The sequence below is a fragment of the Peromyscus maniculatus genome, chromosome 18, assembly GCF_049852395.1.
Source record: "Peromyscus maniculatus bairdii isolate BWxNUB_F1_BW_parent chromosome 18, HU_Pman_BW_mat_3.1, whole genome shotgun sequence".
Taxonomy (NCBI): domain Eukaryota; kingdom Metazoa; phylum Chordata; class Mammalia; order Rodentia; family Cricetidae; genus Peromyscus; species Peromyscus maniculatus.
The window spans coordinates 50,450,937-50,465,593 of record NC_134869.1 but is presented as its reverse complement, the minus strand read 5'-3'; the positions used below and the strand labels follow the sequence as shown (position 1 = coordinate 50,465,593).

The 14,657-nt window shown below is 44.1% G+C and overlaps 1 protein-coding gene across 1 annotated transcript in view; it reads right to left on the bottom strand.

Moving 5' to 3' along the window:
* Irak3 (interleukin 1 receptor associated kinase 3) overlaps positions 1 to 14,657 on the bottom strand; it is a 64,058-nt gene that overhangs the window by 14,793 nt on the left and 34,608 nt on the right. The window contains exons 6-8 of the mRNA XM_006973349.4: positions 14,585 to 14,649; positions 9,031 to 9,145; positions 7,798 to 7,916 (exon numbers count right to left, since the gene is read on the bottom strand). Coding sequence (XP_006973411.1) covers positions 7,798 to 7,916; positions 9,031 to 9,145; positions 14,585 to 14,649 — 299 coding nt within the window. The remainder of the gene's footprint in view (positions 1 to 7,797; positions 7,917 to 9,030; positions 9,146 to 14,584; positions 14,650 to 14,657) is intronic.

The window sequence follows — 14,657 nt, the reverse complement described above, 5'->3', positions numbered from 1 at the left end:
GCCACTCTCAACCTGTCTGAAGTCCCCATGGTGCAGAAACGGAGGACAAAACCAAGCCAGGATTTAGAAGAAGATGGAGTCACGCTGTTCTTCTTTCATAATCTCTAGGTTTGTGAGCAGAGCATAGAACAAAGGTGGACAGTTTTAAAATGGAAAGAAATAGAAAGTAAAAAGTCAGCTTGGCTGGGACTAGATGTGGAAGTGGGGAAAATGACCAGGTAGTCTGAGGCAGACCCTGAGTTTGAACAAGGATGTCCTGGGTCCTGCCTATACCACCATCCTTGCTTTCTTCTGAAGGACCAAGTAGACATCACTCTATTTTATTTAAACCAAAGGAGTGGACACACGGCTGCTGAACAATGACTTCATGATCTTCATTTTTTGGGGTGTTGGGTGTTGGGAATCCTAGATGAAAGTTCTAGTGCTGAACCATGACCCTGACCCTCAAAATCTTCATTCTCAAGAATTTTAAAAATCATAGCATGAGGTCCCTTGCAGATGGCCTCTAGAGAGGGAGACAGAGAGAAGAAATTTAAGCATCGTTTGAGTTTTAAGTTAAAACAACAGTGGATCTGTCTATCTTCCCTTCAGGCAGATGCTGAGTGTTGAGTTGAGCCATGGTTGTGATATCATCCATCTGAGCAGCATTTTTCTTATCAAGAAAGATATCATCAATGAGGAATAGCTGTCTAAGGAACATGCCCTACAGCCTTAAGCCTAATGTCTGGGGACTGTAATTTCCTAGACAGTTAAAGAAAAAAAATCAATCATTTTATCTTTGACTATACTCTCCTAATTGGGTGTTTAAGACCATTCAGACGGCCAGAATTATCCTTTTTTTCTGTCAAGGTGAGTTAAGAATTGGTCCACAGGAATTAGTGAGGCTTGTGAACAACCTCTGGCTCTTCTGGTGATCTGGATACCAGTTGTTACATCTAGGTGGGAGCCAGTCAAAGGCTTTGCTTGCAGTGGCTTGTTGGGAAGCCTTAAGGAAATGTCCTCTGTGTTGACCCTCCTCTCTGTAACACGGACACCAGTGAAAGTCTATAAGCGGGGTCTCCATGGCCTACCTGAATAAGAGGACAAGTGATTCAGCAAGGATACAGGACATTTTGAGAGATGATCCACAGACCCTTGAGACTTAAGTGACCTTAAAGGGCAAAATATTTTTCCCTTTTATTCCTTCTATCCACATTACAGGCCTTCAAGAATGGTTATGGAACACCCAGAAGGTCACTTTATGCCAGACAGGTACTTTCTAATGTCTATCTTAATAGTCATATAAAGCTTGGGCAAAAACCAAATGTCTTTCTTAGTCTTAGCTTAAGTATGTTTTTTTTTAAAGATAAAATGGAAGAAAATCATAGCCATTACAAAAATAAGCCATAGTGATAAATCTTAGTTGATATTTTGGTGTGTTCTACTTCCAATATTTAAAAAAATAATAATTTACATTTCTACAGTGCTATAACTGTGTGCTCCATAATAATTTGGTTTGGTTTTTTCTATCCAATCTCACTTCATACACAACCTGCCAGGTTGCTTCATGCTACTAATGTTAATTAATGTTGAGAGTCTCCAGTAAAGTCTGTGACCCACCAGTCTGAAGTTCAATACACAAAACGGAGACTGCCCATTTTTCACTCCTCTGGCAAAAATGCAGTCTTGATTTCCTTGTGGAAAATGATACCGCTCGACACAGATCTTTGAGCCAACTGTCAGGAACACACAGGGCTCCCCTGCTCGAAGCTGTCTTTCCTAATTATGACTGCTCAAACTGAATGGCAAGGACAGGAGACATAGTGACTTTGGACCCTCCAAAGAGCAATGGGCTAAGAATCAGGAAGGTCTACATCCCGAGTGAAGGGAAGGGTCCCCTTCAGAGGTGCAGGAAGGTGACCGAGGTCAGCCAACTCACATTTGGCTGAGACTCCTTCCACAGATGCTGTTACCATCTGACAGGCGTTGGGTGGCCTCAATGGACCGAACTGGCCTTGTTCCAATTCCTAGATAGCGGGTGTGCACACCACTAAGTAAGAGGGAGATGCCTATGACTGATGTTGGCACTAACTGATATCTATGCTGGCAGCTCAGCAGAAAGGCTGTGAGTCGGTGGCTATTGTAGGGGCTTGGTTTGTGCTGGAACAGGCAGGGACAGTGATGAAACCATGTGAAAGCATGATTCCCCAAATGCATGTCCACAGCCTTGGAATTTTACTTTTGGACACATGCTTGTGTGTGTGCGCGCACATAGGAGACCTGGAGGGCCTTGTGCACACAGATCAGCACTAGGGGAACCTGGAATGTTAAACACACGTGGTCATTCCTTCAAAGGAAGGGATACATAACCTGTTATCCTCCCAGAAGGCTTTGGAGCAGATGTGGTTAATAACCTGGTGACTTTTGCACTGTCTGTGTGGCAGGAGACTGTACCAGATCCTTGCCCAGACCTTTATCATGAGCTTGCTCTCTTTTTTTTTTTTTTTTTTTTTTTTTGGTTTTTTCGAGACAGGGTTTCTCTGTGTAGCTTTGCACCTTTCCTGGAGCTCACTTGGTAGCCCAGGCTGGCCTCGAACTCACAGAGATCCGCCTGGCTCTGCCTCCCGAGTGCTGGGATTAAAGGCGTGCGCCACCACCGCCCGGCCATGAGCTTGCTCTCTTAGTCCATCTATAAAACCCATCTTAATGGAAGACATGACGTATACTTTACAAAGTGTTTCAAGGTAGTTACGTCTGATCTTGATTCAGCTTTCTTTGTTCCTCGAGTTCCTCGGGGAGATTTATGTATGCTTTATTGTGCACCCAGGATCGAGTTAATTATCACCAGGACAGTTTTTACCAAATTGCTCTGTACTTAAATATGCCTAAAATAAACTACTCCGGGTCAGACTCCTGCAGCTTGAACCAATACCAACTACTTAGTCATGTTGAACCAAACTACCTCCAATGGGTCATCACTGTGCTGGCCGTGGTGGTGGCAGAAACCCTTGCAGGTGCCGTCTATGGATGGGCTACATTTGAATCCTCAGACTCCGAAAAACCAGTCACGGCAGTCAGTTTTGTCTCGCTCACAAAATACCCGAGAGAAACCATTTGAAAAGAGTGAAAGATTTACTCTGACTCACGGTTTCAGTCCACGGTTGGTCGGTCCCATGACTTTGGGCCCGTGGCAGGAAAATACATCATTGTATGAAAGTGCAGTGGAAATGATCTGCTCTCCCCATGGTGGCTGAGAAGCAAAGACTGAAAGAAAGGACCAGGGACCTAATATCCCCTTCCAGGAGATGCTCACAAGGACCTAACTTCCTGTACCAGAGTCCACTTCCTAAATGTCCCAACATCTACTCATCGGGCCACTGTAGGGACCACACCTTTGAGAGATGTTTCTTTTGAGGGAAGCAGTTTTGTTTTGTTTGCTTTTGTGAGACAGGGTTTCTCTGTGTAACAGTCCTGGCTGTCCTCGGTTTGTAGACCAGGCTGTCCTCAGACTCACAGAGATCCGCCTGCCTGCCTCTGCCTCCAGAATGCTGGGATTAAAGGCGTGCACCATCAATGCCTGGCTGGGGTAGGTGTTGAGGAGGATCTCACTCTGCAGCTCATGTTAGCTCCAAACCCACAGCGATCTTCCTGACTTGACTTCCCGAGTGCTAGGATGAGTCACCACGCTGATAGGCTCTTTCACCTACACTTAAAATCCAAACCATAATAGCCAGAGAGGGAACAGCCATCAGCCCCTTCCCCAACTAAAAAGTAAATATGTGATTGGCTGTATTTCCAGCTCAAGTATCACCTCATCCTCGACACTTTGCTCTCTTATCACCGTCTGTCTATTACCTCCCAAGGATTCTGTCTAGCTGGGCTATTAAGTGACTTTATAGTTCTGCACAGCTAGGCAAGTACCTGGGCTATTGCCTTGGAAGCACCAGCTTCCTGTTATGTTCTGAGACCATGGAAGAGACTCCAGGATCTTTCTACTCCCTTGTGTCCTCAAGACAAGCCTCCGTCTCTCCATTGAGTTTACCTTATCAAACCTAGGTCTCCAATCTAGTTACCTACCCTCAAGCCCCGTCAATCCCTTGGCCATCACATTCTCTTTTCTTGTCATCTCATTTTATTTTATTTTCAAACTTCATCTGTCCTTCTCCAGTCTCCTCCCTCCTCCCTCCCTCCCTCCATTCCTTTCCTCCTTCCCTCCCTTCCTTTCTGCCTCCCTCCCTCCCCTCTTCCTTCCTTTCTTCCCTTCCTTTTCTTTTGTTATACATGTGGTGGCAGTTCTTTGCTTTTATCCCTTGAACAAATTTACTGCCTCCACCAGGAGTATTTTCCCTCAATGCTTTCAATCAGTCTGTTAAAAAAAAAAAAAAAAAAAAAACACTCCCTCTAGGACTTGGCTTGGCATTCTTTAACTCCAACTCTAATTCAGCCAGCCACACACTGGGTATCTATTAATGTGACGTGTGTGTGTGTGTGTGTGTGTGTGTGTGTGTGTGTGTGTGTGTGTGTGTTTCAGCTATCTCTCTAATCAGCTGAACTTTATAGGAAAAGATGGCTTCCCACTGTGGTCTCCATTATGCTTTACACACAACAGACATGGACCCCCCCCCAAAAAAAACAAAAACAAAATTGACTCCCAAGGTGTTCAACCAACACGTAGTAAGACATGAGTGATTCTTCCAGAAGCAGAACTTGTTTGCAGGTCTGCTTTTCAAACAATGAATTGACCATGGAAGTGTGTAGGAGAGTGATGAGCAAGAATATTGACTGTCCATCACATCACCCAGCCTCTGCCACTGCTGGACCAGGTACCAAGGGAGTCAGCATTTGATGAGCGTGTGCTCTCCTCAGCACCCAGATACCTGACATCATTTAGCCCTAAGAGGCAAAGCTATTCATCTATTATTAGCCTTTTTCAGAGAGAAAAACTGAGGCTACCTTAGAGAAGGTAGGCAGTTCCCCCTGGAAGTCACAGTTTAAGAGGAAGTTCTGGTTGCTATGGTCTTCCTGATTTAAACATCGGGAAGCCTGAGCTAGGAGGTGAGAGGACAGAGGAGCATGGTAAAAAAAAAAAAAAAAAAAAAAATCCTGGTTCTCTTTTTTAGAGCTCTCTCAGGCCGACTGTTCCTCTGTAGCTGTGCTCTGTGCGCCCATCATTACTGTCCAGCTCCCAGGCATGCTCTTGCTCCCTGGTGTGGAGGGCTAGCTGATGCTGGCTCGCAACAGCACAACCGAGTCCCCCCCTGGAACTGGGCACGGTAGAAGGGAGATGCTGCACTTGCGTGATAGCCCTGCTCCAGGACAGGCCACAGTGCAGGCACCAGCATGCCCCGCCTGATGTTCTGGCAGCTTTGAAAAACCATCACAGCGTCGGCAGCTTTTCCATGACGTCGGTTGGGGTTGCAACAGCAACGATACTCTGACGACCTCTCCACCTGCTAAATTCTGCCCCTCTCCTTTTCTCTACCCATAGATTTGGTTCCTTTTCTTCTTTTCTTTTTTTTTGGAGTCCTAGAGATTGAGCCCACAGCCCCTCACATGCCGGGCAGGTACTCTATGCCTAAGCTATAGCTCTATTATCCAGACACAGAGTCTTATGAAATTGTGCAGACTGTCCCACAGTGTAGGGAGGCACTGGAGAGGCACACCCTAGTCACCTCACCTAGCGTTACGTGAAAGAAGCCTCGGAAAGTGGGGGAGCCTGCATCTGTTGCCCTCCCCACACTGATGCCACCTTCGCCCCAGTTTATGGCTGCCCGTGTTCCTGTCTCCTGTCAAGAACTTTCCTGTCTGTTCTTCAAACCCTGCTTTCAGGGCAGGGACTGATGAGTTGAACCACGCAAAGGGAACCAATTGTTATAGGATATTATTTTTAAGATGTGTTGCACTTGTTTATGCTGTGGGACATTTGTTTAATGATGCAAAGATGAGTTGCATTCTTTTATGCTGCATTTGTTTAACTCTGTGAAGCTGTGTGACTTTGCCTGCCTAAGACACCTGATTGGTCTAATAAAGAGCTGAACGTCCAATAGCAAGGCAGGAGAAAGGATAGGTGGGGCTGGCAGACAGAGAGAATAAATAGGAGGAGAAATCTGGGAGGAAAAGAAGAGCAAGAGAACAAGGAGAGGAAGATGCTAGGAACCAGCCACGCAGCCAGCCACAGAGTAAGAGTGAAAGTAAGATATAAAGAAGTAAGAAAAGGAAAAAGCCCAGAGGCAAAAGGTAGCTGGGATAATTTAAAGTTAAGAAAAGCTGGCAAGAAACAAGCCAAGCTAAGGCCAGGCATTTATAAGTAAAAATAAGCCTCCATGTGTGATTTATTTGGGAACTGGGTGGTGGGTCCCCCAAAAGGGCCCCCCAAAAGAGTAAAGAGCAAAAACAACCAACACCACCAATCATTGATGTTTTACCATGTGAGGTTTAAAATAAGCTAGTGTTTACTTTAAACCAGAGGAAGAAGGTATACAGCAGGAGTCTAAACACTGTTCTCACTCAGTAATACACTATTTGAGCATCCCCTGTATTAATTAGTGGTTATAATCTGGGTGGGCGAGAGATGATTTTAGGTTGGGATGACTTCTCAGCCATGTGGAATGGACCACACCAGTGATTCCACTGACCCCTGGACTATCACTGTCCCCCGTATCCGGGGCCTGCAAGGGTCCGTTGGTTTTGCTCAGACTCTGAGAAGCTGCGGGCAGCTAAAGTAGTTCCACGTCATGGAAGGAGCAGGCATCTCTTGGCAGTTCTCCCAGACTCCCAGGACCAAGGAGAAATTTAGAGCTGTTTCATGTTCATTTCTCCAGAACAATGAGCTGCCCACTCCTATTCTGCTTGCGTTAAAAGTGCACTAAGACCCTTCAAGATACTAGAAAATGGTCCGGAGGAGGCAGCCGCAGCCTTCAAATACAGCTGACCCTGGCGTTCAGCAAAGGTGTGGCCAGCACCTTCAGGATGAGTTCAACATGGGGCACCAGGAGAAAATCATCTGGGGATTTTGCTGCTGGTGACCATTCTGAATGTTTTTTTTTTGTTTTGGTTTATTTTTATTTGTGTGTGTGTGTGTATATATGTGTATGGGTGTGTGTTTGTGTGTGTTTATGGATGTGTTTGTGAATGTATGGGTGTGTGTATGTGTCTGTGTGTGAATATGTATGTGTGTCTGTGTATAAGTTTGTGTGAGGGGGTGGTATATTTGTGTGTGTGTGTGTGTGTGTGTGTGTGTGTGTGTGTGTAACTAGAGACAGAAGATAGAAAATAAACACTGCTTCTAGTTCTCTTGTGTCTCAAAGGCAACAATCATGTTGGCTCATCACAGAATGACAAGGAGAGGCCTGGGTTGTGAGGAGAGGCTCACTGTAATGAATAAGACACTCGTGACTCCAGAACCCCAAACTCAGTTTGCTTCACTCCCGCTGTCCTCCTGGGAATCCCTGTGTAAGCCGTGTATCCTTTCGTTAAACTTCAGTTAAGGGGTGGGGGTGGGGAGAATAATAGAGGTTCAACTTCACATCTGGCTATCCAGCACAATCCGTAAAACACACAAAGTCATTCAACAGTATTTCACAAAGGTAATAAATATAACATCTCCCCTTGGCGATACCAATGCGGTTTTTAGAAATCTGGCAAACACATTTTCAATGAGAAAAAAAAAGTCAGAATTGTAATACTTAGATTTGAGTTCTCATTGCACTCGTGTACGGTCCAGGAAGAGTGCTGACCGAAGAGGACAGGATGTTTGAGTCACTCACCTGAGGTGCCGGAAGGGGCACAGGCGGAACCTGAGGTCCCCAGATCACTTACCTGGAAATATTGCCACAGATGACTGAGCATGGCTGAGTGTTGTGCAAGTATCGGATGGCTTTGGCTATTCCTATTAATACACTGATTCGAACGTGCCAGGGAAGTGGGGCTGTGTTATCCTAGAGAGAGGGAGAGGGAGAGGAGAGAGAGACAGAGACAGAGACACACAGAGAGACAGAGTGACAGATACAGACAGACAGACAGACACAGAGAGGGGGGGGGAGAGACAGAGACACAAAGAGAGACAGCAGACAGAGAGACAGAGACAGACAGACACACACACACAGAGGGGGAAGAGAGAGAGAGGGAGAGGGGAAAGAGAGAGAGACAGAGACAGAGACACACAGAGAGACAGCAGACAGACAGAGAGACAGACACAGAGAGAGGGGGGGGAGGGGGAGGGGGAGGGGAGGGGGAGAGGGAGAGGGAGAGGTTTAGTTGTATTTTCTTAGTGCAAATTACCTGCATATCCACTATGTGGGTACATGCTCCCACAGCAGCAATGGCAAGGTGGAGTGAGAGGTGAATCAGTATTTCAGTTTGCTACAACCTATTTAAATTCCAAATGAGCTTTCCTCTATGGTTCTAGGGCAGTAGTTCTCAACCTGTGGGTTGTGACCCCCACAGGGTTCACATATCAGATATCCTGCCTATCAGATATTTACAGATATTATGATTCATAACAGTAACAAAATTACAGTTATGAAGTTGCAACAAAATAATTTTATGGTTGGGGGTCAGCACAGCATGAGGAACTGTATTAAAGGGTCACAGCATTAGAAAGGTGGAGAACCACTAGTCTTGGGAGATACCCAACAATTTTTAACATTAATTTAGTCAAACTGTAGTCAGTGGGCTGAGAATCCTTGCTTAGCATGCATAAGACCCTGGGTTTGGCTGGTCCAGCCCTGTGCCCACCTAAATACCACATGCTAAGAGAAGTTGAGACTTGTTATAAACACACACACACACACACACACACACACACACACACACACACACACACACGTGTGTATATATATATTTGCCAATGTTACACAGAACCTGGTAACACATGTGTTTACCTGAGAGGTCCTCTGCTCCCCTGGGGAACCATTCCCGAATACCCCCCTGATGTGTGTGCTCCTACCTCACCTCTCAGCTCCCTCCAGTGTCAACGGCTCCCTTCTACGCCCCCCCTCCCCCAGCTTTAGCGGGCCAAAGGACCTGAGAGAATGATAGTCTGCAACTTACTGCACACTGTAGTCTGTCGAAAAGCGTCCCGTTGCTCATATATGGATGAACCAGGCAAAGCTTCTCCATCTCGGTGAAATATGCAGTCAACTCTAGTATGTGAGGATGACGGAACCTTGAACCAGAAAGTTTGAAACTGTCGAGTCCGTCACTCACATAGAAGGTGGACGAGACTGATTAGGAACGTTGGCAAACAGTTCTAACATGGGACTAAGTCAGGCCAAGAGGCAAGTAGTTTCATTGGGAGTTCCAACAAGTGCTAGCCCTACCCCTTTTAATGGACTGTTGAGATGTAAATAAAAATAATATATTAAAACAGAAGGCAGGAAATTTAAAGAAGTACTGATTTCTTAAGGTTTGGGATACTGAGAACGTCATACAAAAGGAAAACATGATTCCATATTCACTTATTTTCACTGATAAAAAGTGTCGCATCTTGGGCTGGAGAGGTGACTCAGAGGTTAAGAGCACTGGCTGTTCTTCCAAGGTCCCGAGTTCAATCCTCAGCAACCACATGGTGGCTCACAACCATCTATAATCAGATCTGGTGCCCTCTTCTGGCATGTAGACAGAACATTGTATGTGTAATAAAAAAATAAATCTTTTTTAAAAAAAGTGTCGCATCTTTAATTTTGTTAAGCAAATAATGAAGCAACTGAGACCTATCTGATGAAGTGTCCAAAGCAAGTAAATCACAAAAACACAGGATTAGAGAAGACTGTCTTCACTCATCCATTAACAGAGCATTGCTTCATGAGGTGCTGGGTTAAACCCCAGTTACAAGCAGGAAAGGGATAGTCATGTCTTCACGAAGCTTGCGTTGTTATCTAAAATCCTCACAAGAGTAGCTTGAAGTATAAAAAAATGACATTGATTTTAAATTACAGATTTCTACATTAGTATATTATATTATAATATTATTATATTATATTCTACATTTGTATATTAGTATATTTCTGAGGCTCCTATCCTAAGCATTTATTAACCAGTTAAGTAAACTAAACTCTAATCCTTGGATGCCGTTGCTTTATGAAGATCAATGCACTCCAGGTATGGGAGCTGACCTTCACTGTCAACTTGAGTAGATTAGAATCGCCAGGGGAGAGCACTGCATGTGGGCAGCAGCTTCTCGTGGACTAGGGGTCCAGGAATGTATGAAAAGAGCCAGGCAGGCAGAACACAGTGACTCATCTCTCTATGCTTCCAGACTATAGATTCAAGGTCACAGTTAGCTGGTCAAGAGGCCAGTTCCCTCGGAATCCTACCACTGTGACTTCCTGCCGTGATGGATTCTCCTCTAAGACCCTGAGCCTGAACAAACTTTCCCTTCTTTGTCTTTTTGGTCACGTGCCTTGCCATAGCAGCAGCTAAAGTACTAACGCACCAGGTAACTGCAAACTGTGAAATATGCCAAGGCTGTGAGCTCAGTTTATTATACTGAATACCTACTATGTTTGGGGCATGTTTGGGGTCATTAAAATAAATGAAGCTGTTTAAAAAATGCTCTACTTATAAAGGTCTCTAATTTGCTCCTAGTTTGTAGCGAATTTCCTACAAACACAAATATACTCTCTTATATACACATGTATAGATTTACAATTTATATATATTTATCTGGTATATGGGGCATGCTGATCACTTTATCTCTCTTGCCTCAAATATGCCAGTGTCTGTGTGTGTGCATCTGTATTCATAAACACATACACAAATACACAGAAAGGCTTTCTTTTAAAATACGTCAAAAACAAGATCCCTACACTTTATTATGATTCAGATTGTACAGTGGAAAACAGTGGACTAGTAATACATTGAGGAGGTATGGGGAGCTGCTTAAACAGATCGTCCGTACCACTAGCAGGCTGGTTCTCCTGCAACCTAGGCTAATTCAGAGAGAAGTGTCTTTTGGAAAGCGGTAGAGAGGAGGTATTATAGAGACATGGCAGTCCCCCATTCTCAGTTCTCCTGTGGGCACAGCAGAAAGGACACTTTGCTTATTTTTATTTTCTTTTATGCAGGTGTGCTTTGCCTGCAAGTCTGTCTGTCCCCCACTTATGTGTTTGATGCCTGTAGAGACCAGAAGAGGGAATCGGAGCCCTTTGAACTGGAGTCATCAGAGATGGTTGTGAGCCGACATGTGGGTGCTGAGAATCAAACCCGGGTCCTCTGCAAGAGCACCCAGTGCTCTTAACAGCTGAGCCATCTCTCCAGCTCCATAATTTGCCTATTTTTAAACATTACTGATCTAGCAGGGGAAAAAAAAAAAACACTGGGTGGTTCAGATGTTAGTGAAGAATGATCATGGAAAGACAGTCGGGGTGGGATTGCTCCTTTTGAGCCTATAAACTCATGCCATTTAAATTTCCCTAGCAATTTTTAAGGCCATAGAATTTAAAGTTACACAGATCAAGATCAGCAAATCCAATACCAACTGAAATCAATTCAGAAAGTATTTCTAACTGGCCACTGTGGGCAAAACAAGACAGGTCTCCATGGTGAGAGACAGGGGACAGATGTGAAGGACACACAAACTCGGGCTTGCATCCCTGTCTTTATAACAGCTGTGCAAATGTAGTCAAGTGGTTTCAACTCGCTGAGGAGGTGTCTAGAGCTATATTCAGGAATGAAGACACCTGTCTCTGGCCAGGCCTGGTGGCCCACGCCTTTAATCCCAGCACTCAGAAGGCAGAGGCAGGCAGACCTCTGAGTTCCATCCCCTGGTCTAGAGAGGAAGTTCCAGGATAGCCAAGGCTATATAGAGAAACCCTATCTCCAAAACCAAAATCAACCAACCAACCAAACAAAAGAGTTCTAACTGATTTTTTAAAATAAGCTCAAAGGGAGGTAAAGGTAGAGAGGATGGACCTGTGAGGAGAGAAACAGCAATTAACATGATCAAAAGACAGTGCATAAACTCTCAAAGACTTAAATTATTATTTTTATAAGACCATATCCTCTGATATAGTAGAATTATATCCTTGGGATTCAAGAATGGCACAACATGCACAAAATGACCAGTAATATACAACATCATCCTACTGAAGGTAAAAAAAAAAAAATCATGTGACTATCACAACAGATGCAGGAAAAGCATTTATCAAAACTCAAAGCCCTTCAAGATGGAACTCTCAATGAATTATGCAGAGAATGCACCTCAATACAATAAATGCTATATATGATAAACTCCTAACTAATGACAGAACCCATCACGACAAGTGTATTTTCCTTAAGGAGTGGGAATGAGGTATGGGGGTCCATACTCACATCTATGCAGCACAGCACAGCAAATCCTAGCTAGGGCAAGTAGGCAAGAAAAAGAAAAAAGGACTCTGAGCTAGAAAGGAGACAGGTAAATTGTCCCAGTTTGCTTATTACATGATCTTATATGTAGAAAACCTGGAAGACTCTACCAGAAAAAAATGGCAAGAACTGACGAATTCACTAACTTCTTCCAATACAAAATCAACATATAAAAATCAATGTTATTCCTTTACATTCACAATGAGCTACCTGAATAAAGAATGAGGAAAACTATCTGTTACTAAGATATCAGGAAGAATAAAATGCCAAGGAATGAACTTAACCACAGAGATAAATGATCTGCATTTATAAAACTCCATTGATAAAAGAACTAGAGATGCATGGAAATGGGAACACACAGCTGGCTGGCATCATGCACTGCAAGAATTAACCCTGCCAAACCGTCCAAGCTGCCCAAAGCAGGCCACAGATTCGACGTTAGGCCGACCAAAATTGCAACAACATTTTTTCCCCCGACAAGAGAAATCCTAAAACTCATATGAGACCATGAAAGACTCCAAACAGTCAAAGTAATGTGAGGAAGCGGAGCTCCGATTTTAAGGAGCCTCCCAATGCGTTAGTAATCAAACCAGTCTGCAGCGGCAGAGAACTAGCGTCCCACCGATCAGTGGCACAGAACAGAGGCTCCCCCAAAAAACCCCAATCCATATGTCCACCATTGACTAAAACCCTGACTAGGAGGTGAAAAATACACAAAGGGCGAAGCAACACTCCTTCAATGAATGGTACCAGAAAAAGAGGCATGGAAAATGAAAAAGAGCGACATGTAAAAACTGATTTGGTCGATGCATCAGAAACTTAAACAAGGGCTGGAGAGATGGCTCAGCCGTTAAAGGCTAGGCTCACAACCAAAAATATAAGAAACTTAAACAAGAGATCTGACAACATACAGGCCCTAAAACAAAATTCCTTTAACACTGGCATTGGCAATGTTATTTTCTATTTTTTGTTTTTGAGATTGTGTGCATTCTTGAGTTTAAAAAGATTAGACATTTGACTCTCTCAACAGAAGGAAGGTATGGCGTGGCTAGAACAGAACGTGACAACGAGGAACAGAGCAAGCCATGTGCTACATTACCTTTTGTGTGGAAGGATGAAAATAAGAAACCAAAATGTGTTTGTGCATGTGTAACAGACCTCCAGGAATATCTACAAAAAGCTAGTAATGAGGTTGCCTTTGAAAACTCAGCCGGGTAGTGGGAGAGGACACTTTCTAAATTTACCCTTTTGTGTTTCTCAGATTTCAAAATGTCTGACCCTTACCTCTGTAAACAAACAAGTGAAACTGTAAAAATCTACTATTACAACATCTGGACTGAATGTACTTTATTGGCCATTAATATTCTATCTCTGACCCTGGCTATAAAAGGGACAGGAAGCAGCCGGGTGGCTGTGGCAGATGCCTTTCATCCCAGCACTCAGGAGATAGAGCCAGGCAGATCTCTGTGAGTTCGAGGCCAGCCTGGTCTATTGAGCGAGATCCAGGACAGGCACCAAAAACAACACAGAGAAACCCTGTCTCAAAAAAAAAAAAAAAAAAAAAAAAAAAAAACAGGAAAAAAAGGGGGGGACAGGATGCAGCATAATACTTCTCTCTCCACTTTCCCCTCCACCCCATAGCACATGTCCGCTCCCAAACCACCAGGGAAAAGCATCTTTTATTTGTGAGGGGTGATGAGTCCCCCAGTGTTAGAGCTCTGCCTCCAGTGAGAATGACTGCACAGCTGTATTTATGAAGTTATATAAAAAATCAAGGCATTACATTTGTCATCCCGGGACTCCCAGATCCGTGAACGAATTCCCTGGGAAATCACATGTCCATCAAAAGTCCTTGATTCCTTTGTCTAAAACTCTCTTTCTGAAGAGAGCCACTCTGACGAGATAGTCTCTCAACTGCAACATCTCCAAGGAAGGGAAAGGGACGTGTGTGTGTGTGTGTGTGTGTGTGTGTGTGTGTGTGTGTGTGTGTGTGTGTGTGTGTATGTGTGTGTGTGACGCTAAGAATTACCATTCAGCCGTGTTAGTCACACGCAATTTAGCCCACTTCCTTGTGACAGTGTCTGGTTTCAATGCGTCCAAATGAATCATGGAAGTGCTCTCTCTTAAAATTTATTTTAAGGAACACACCAAAAGCAGATGTCAAAAGTGTACCCAGTGTTCGAACATCCAACCCACACTAATTAAATGCCAGCCACGCCAAACGCTGTAAGATCTGAGATGAACGAAATACACTCACAGGAGTAAAACTTCCAGTTCTGATAAAAATCTCTTCCAATGCTTCTTAAACTGCATTTTTTTCTCCTGAATGT